Consider the following 6247-nt stretch of genomic DNA (forward strand, 5'->3'; position numbering starts at 1 on the left):
AGTGGGGGAGGTCAGTATACATGTGATTTTGGCAATCAGGCACACATTTTGGCAGAAGTTTGCTGTTAGTCATGAGAAGCAGATGTCACTTTAGTGATTTTAGTTCTTTTCTAGATATGAGGAGATGGAAGAATTTGGGCTCATAAAATCTTCTCCTGAAGATATCTAACTATCTGAAGGCCCGTTCTGCCAGTTTCTCCCAGAGCACAGAGTGCCTCATTCCTGATCTCCGCCCTGAACTCCCCTCAGGATGTGTTGAAGGTCAGCAACTGCAGCGGCTAGTGATTTAATCCTTGTAGAGGCAGATAGCAAGTGACAATTTTTAGTTGGCAATGGTCTTCTCCTAGCAGTCTCCCCAACCCCCAAACCTCTCACCCTCACCCACCTCCATCTATCCAGGGAGACCAGCTGTGTTAGGTCCTCTGGCCCTGACCTGTTTCCAGCTTCCTTGAGTTCCTTTCTGGCCTTCTGCCAACTTCCTTGTATAATTTAAGGCCAAGCCTATTGGAGTTAAAACAATTCGTATTGTTTAAGACGGCAATGATTTCCCACAGAAAGATTTGGGAATTCCAAGGGAAGACCAGGGAGAGGGTGGATGAATGGAGATAAGAAATTCAGACCAGATAGAGGGAAGCATCTTGGGGATGCAGTGACACTTAGGTATTGGAGGATAAGCTTTTTTGGGGGGTCAGCTCTGGCCTGGGTGCAGCTGCCAGGAAGGTCCTTTTGGAAGTGGGGTGGTCAGTCTGAGGCCTCTCATGGGCCCAGGGGAAGGCTCCCATTTGCCAAGGGAAGCAGTTGAGTCTGTTTTTCTGGAGCAGGCTTTTGATGGGATGGGCTAAGAGATGTCTCAAAAACATAGCACCTTATTTCCATTTTGCAGGTGTCTGTTGTTCCCAGTAGCAGGGAAGTTTGGCTCCCTTCTCTTCCACCAGGAAAGCTGGGTGCCCAATTGAAACAGGGTCTCCTACCAGCAGTGAGGATAAGAGAAGAACGAGCCCTGTGCTGTGTCTGACTGCATGGGCTTGGGGCAGAAAATGTGAACACACAGGTGCTGTCCTGAGCTGGGCTTGTCAGAGGTCTGCTCTTCAACTGAGCAGCACCTGAACCTTCAACTGGGGAAAATGAAACTTGTCATGATGCCACATCTGTGTAAGCCTTCTTGATTACTCACCTGGCATGTGTGGTCTGCCCATGTATTACCACTGCCTGCATGTGGGTACGTAGGCCCCACTGTCAGCATTTCAGGTGAGACCCTGGCAGACTCCAGAATGTGCCACAGAGCAACACATCGGCATCTTACGGCATCCCTGTCCAGCCATATACAGCACATGAAGAAAAGGTAGAGATGAAAGATGTGACCAAACCGAAGGTGCAAAGTAAGGCCAAGGGTCCACTTTGGGCCACTGCCCAAAGCCAGTCACTTGTTATCAGAAAGCTTGAGGTAAAGGGTGTGGGCAGCTCAAGACAAACTCATGGCACTACCTGGGACACACCTCGTTAGGACCAGAGAGTGGGGTTTCTGAAGATTGCCAGTCACATCCTAAGCCAGGTGGGGTGTGAGGGGCTCCAGGGGATGCTGATTGTCTGCCCAGACAACTCAGAGGAAAGGAGTAGTGTGGACTATTTACACTGTGTGCTCGATTCCTGCTTCTTCTGATTTTTATGACCTAGAGAGCATTCCTGCTGGAATGCAGATACTTGCATTTCTTATTTTACTGCAAATTAATAAAAAGACCAAGACCAAACATCACACTATGCCTCCCCTGACTGTTGGGGAGTGTGGAGTTGTGCAAGCATACCACTCTCTGAACCGGAAGCCTGCACACATTCTGCCTGCTTTCCAGATGTTTTGGGCCGAGGACCAGGTGTAGGATGGAAATTGCTAACAGCTTTAGAATTTTCAAATGGTTTTTATGGTCAGAAATTAGTTGGGAAGGTTTAGGTGTGTCGTGTGCAAAGTAGAGAAGATGCTCAAGCACCATTTGTGGAAAAGGCAGTTGCTCTTACTTAAATGAAAGTCTTACATGTTAGCACCATACATAGCAGGGGGATGCGAAATGCTCCAGCTATGTAGGAACATAATCTAGTCATGTCTAGGAAAATTTTAATTACACACAGCTTTGTTCCAGAAACTTTCACGTGTAAATCTATTCCACGGAAATAAAAGTAACAGACTGCAAAGTTGTCTGTACAAGGATGTTTATTGTTTGCAGTGGTGAAAAACTGGAAACAACCTGAAGGTCCGTCAACAAGGAAATGATTAAATCAATCCTGGTCTATTCCATGGGATGGAACATTATGCAGCATTCTAAAAGGACAGGTTAACTAACTAGGTAGCTGTTGCACTGGAGCAAGGGTCATGACTCAGCGTTAGAGAGGTAAATTGCAGAGGATTAAATGTGAGATGTATGATTATAGTATTTTTAAAAGGAGTAATCAAACAAAAAACTCTGTCCTACGTATCTGAGCACAAGGAAAGTGTGGAGGCTACATCTCAGGCAGGAAGGAGGGTGGGTTGGGGAAGGCAGAGGGGGAGGGAAGAAACCCCAAATCATAGAAAATGAAAAAAGCATAGAATAAAGTTGAACAAAAATTTAGAATATACAAGCTCACTTACATTATTAGTGCAAATATGTACATTTGTATATGCAAATGGTAAGGACTAGGAGGTTATAGGGCAAAACGAGAACCCTGACAATCAGATGCTGGGACTGTGGGCAATGTTTTGGATTTCTGTTGTAATTTTAGTGTCACTTTTACAATAAACTTACATTAAAATAATGAATGCTCAGAAAGGACAAGAAATCAATGGTTGGTGAAATTATTCACATTTAAAATGACTCTGTCAAGAATAATTCAGAAATCCTTCGTAGTCTTGTCCATAGTAGGCACCAGACAACCCTTTGCTAAAGTGAAAACTAGACTCACAAAGCCTTGACTTGATCTCATAATTCATCAATATGAACAAGGATGTTCAAACACATACGGAGTCAATTAAAAGTTCCTTAAATAAATTTTGCATTTGAATCACTATATACCAATTCACTACATGCCCACTTAAATCTGGTTTCTGGAACTATTAATGAAATGAGAAAAGACGGGAATTATAGAAAATGTACTACATCATGGCCTGAGTGTTTTCACATAAGTAATGAAGTCATTTTGCTTATGAGGCTGTGTGTGCCCTTGTAATTAAACTCAGGAGAGCGGGGACTTGAAATGTCAACATCAGCCTATAAGTACTTGTTCTTTCTGTTTTTATTGCTATTGTTATTATTAAAAAATTGACATGTAGGAAATAACCTGTATGTGTTCTGGACTTTAGTCTTGGTCTCTGGTCTAGAACTCACCAGGATTGTGGAAGATGGGCACCGTGCTAGCAGCACGAGAGCCACGGAGGTGGGCGTTCCTCATGTGCTGTCAGGGGTGTGCGGCAGGTCCCTGCACACCCTGGGGAAGGTGCTCCACTGGGCTGCCTGGCTCCCAAGTCTTCCACCCACTTTCTATGTTAAAACCTTCCAAATGTATCCTTGCAAAGAACACTGATTAGCAGTGGAGGTTCAGAACATGAGGTACCATTATCAACACTCACGTTTTAAAATACTTAGGATAGATTGTCTGACAAGGCACATTTTTTCACCCTTACAGACAATTGATAATATTCAGCAACTTTTATCTCCAAATACGGTTCAACAACTCTTGGGGGTGGTCTCTGAGCATACTCCCAGAGGGCCTGTGGGGTGTCTTTTAGAGCATTAGATTCATTATTCTTATTTAAACTGTATTCATATTTTGTCATATATACATAGTTTAACTAATGATAAGTAGAGGTGTATCTGCTCTTGATTGTGGCATGCATGAATTCTTGTTCTTCCGAAAGACATAGTTTCTTTTTAACCTTTCTGTCAAGGCATTGTTTTTTTTGAAGCTGTAAGTGATTCACAGAAATGATGGCTCCTTGCCAAAGTGGCAGTAAAAGAACGGCTAGAGATTTCATCGAGTACCTGTACAAAGGGAGTATATTTAAAGATGCTCATATGCATGTACCTTAAAACACGCACACAGGGTTGGGGGAACATTAGAAAGCAAACATGCTATTTAGAAATAGTTTCTTAAACACATGGACTATTTCAGAGATGGGAATAGAAAATACTTATCCTTCTTGAGAAAGAACATCTTTGTGCCATAGGCACATCCTGCGAGTAGATCTAGTCTACTCAGAATCAGCAGTACTTCAAGGAAAGGAAATATGGGCTTACAAGGAAATATGGGCTTTTGTTTAGCTTTTATTTCTATTTTAGTTTAATTCCTTTATTATATCTTAATTTAATTAAACTAATTAATCAACTTCCATGTAATAAGGTATCAAATACATGGCCATCAGCATCAGTCTTTTCATATTTCCAAAAGTGGGACTGTACAGAGCAGCAAATCTGGGGTTAGACAAGCCAGGGTTGAATTATGGTTATGACATTTTCTAGCTACTTTACTACTTTACTACTTTACGTCTTGGAGCTTCAGTTTCCTCATCTGTACAATGGGAATAACACCTACCTCTAAGAGTTGTTGGGAAGCATTGTGGAGTGCTTGGCACAGTCCCTGGTGCATTCTTTTATCTGCTTACCAAACATTTATTGCATGATATGGTGTGCCAGACGCTCCACCGGAGCTGAGAATGCAGTGATGAACAAGCCACCCTCAGGTAGAGCCTGGAGAGAATTGATGCCCACACATTTATCAAATACAAACAAGAACCTGAGTGAATACTTGGGAATGTTATTTGAAGTGCTGAAGAATCAATCACTGCTCTTTGGTACCTTCAGAACATGTGGGGGTTTGGGGCTTGGGGAGAAGAACTGAGATAACTCCCTCATGGTTTGCTCACCCACACTCATCTCTGTGGCTACCAGCCTGCTTGCAAACTTACTTCACAATAAACCAGATGAAAACCAGCAGGCAGAGCATCATGGGCTGGTCCAGAGTGACCCGAAGTCCTGCTCCCCTTTCCAACCAAAAATCACACTGTTTGTTGGAGCAGAGCTCCCTGATCAGCTGCCACAGGACCCGCTGGTAAAGATTGTTGTCTTGTTTCTCGCGGGACAGTTCCTCCTGGTTCACCGCCTGGGTGGCATTGATGCAGCTGGTGACAAACTTCTCCTTGGTGACGTTGGCCTCAGAGCAGCCATTGTAATGGATCCCATCAGGGAACTGCCAATAGTTGGCCTCGTAGTATCTATTGCCCTCAGCTCCGAAGTTGATATCCAGCTTTCGGCCTTGCCTGATGAAGGCCCCTGGGCGTATCTCTGCAGTGTGGGCCTCCGTGACCTGGGAGGTACTTGGCAAGGCCTTCCGGTTCCACTTGATTCTGTGCTTTATGCCTCTCGCCTTGACTGAGGACAGCTGGCTGAAGAGCAGGACGCAGACAATGGCCAGCCAGCATCCACCCAGATGCTTCCTCATTGTGTCAGAATCTGCAACAGAAAAGGCTGGAGCAGTTAACTTCCCCAGTGGGGTTCCCAGTCTCCCCTGCGCCCTCCCACATGTAGGAGATTCTATGAGAGGAATGGCATTCTTGCACCCTTTACATTTTTCTGGAAACATAATTGTTTTCGCAGGCTTGGGCTGTACAGGGTTAAGTCAATTCAATACCAAGTTTCTTGCTTTTGCCTGAAATTACATCCATTCAGGACAGTGATCTTGGTTTTCTCAGACAGATCAGAAGCTGCAACAGGCAACTTGATTATTCATAGATATCCTTTCCAGTCTTACCCTGGGGACAGTGTGACCCCACCCTCCTCCCTCAACTAGTTTCTTATTGCACTTACTACGTGCCAGCCACTGACATTGCCTAACGTAATTCTCACATGGGGTAGGTACATTATTACTCCCACTTTATAAAAGTTGTACTGGGATTCAGAGAAGTTAAGTAATTTGCCCAAGGCCACACAATAGTGGATGGCAGATTTGAATCCAGCTCTGTCTGATGCTCTTCCCATGTGCCCACTTGCCATGCCCCACTGCCCTTCTGGGCTGCTGGAGGGGATGGTGCTTGAATTTTGTGCTTTTGACTCACTGGGCATGAAGGGCAGCTCCGATAGCCCCTAAGCTAAGTGAATAGCAGGGCCTGTGAGGAATTTCAGAGGAAATGAGATGACAGGGAAGACAAGAGGGCTTGGGGAAACACTGAGAGTCAAGGTGGCCCCAGGGCATCTGAAAGGCTGCTGATGACCTCAGGAAATATCCC

General features: G+C 44.5%; 1 protein-coding gene across 1 annotated transcript; it reads right to left on the reverse strand.

Annotated features, from left to right (window-relative positions):
• Positions 1-4922: 4922 nt before the first annotated feature.
• PRND (prion like protein doppel) lies at positions 4923-5468 on the reverse strand. Its single transcript, XM_027118238.1, has one exon. The coding sequence runs from the start codon at positions 5461-5463 to the stop codon at positions 4927-4929; it is 537 nt and encodes a 178-aa protein (XP_026974039.1). The 5' UTR covers positions 5464-5468; the 3' UTR covers positions 4923-4926.
• Between the last annotated feature and the right edge of the window lie 779 nt (positions 5469-6247).

Source organism: Aethalodelphis obliquidens, unplaced genomic scaffold, assembly GCF_003676395.1.
Source record: "Aethalodelphis obliquidens isolate GAN/ISIS:26980383/991018 unplaced genomic scaffold, ASM367639v1 scaffold18, whole genome shotgun sequence".
Classification (NCBI taxonomy): domain Eukaryota; kingdom Metazoa; phylum Chordata; class Mammalia; order Artiodactyla; family Delphinidae; genus Aethalodelphis; species Aethalodelphis obliquidens.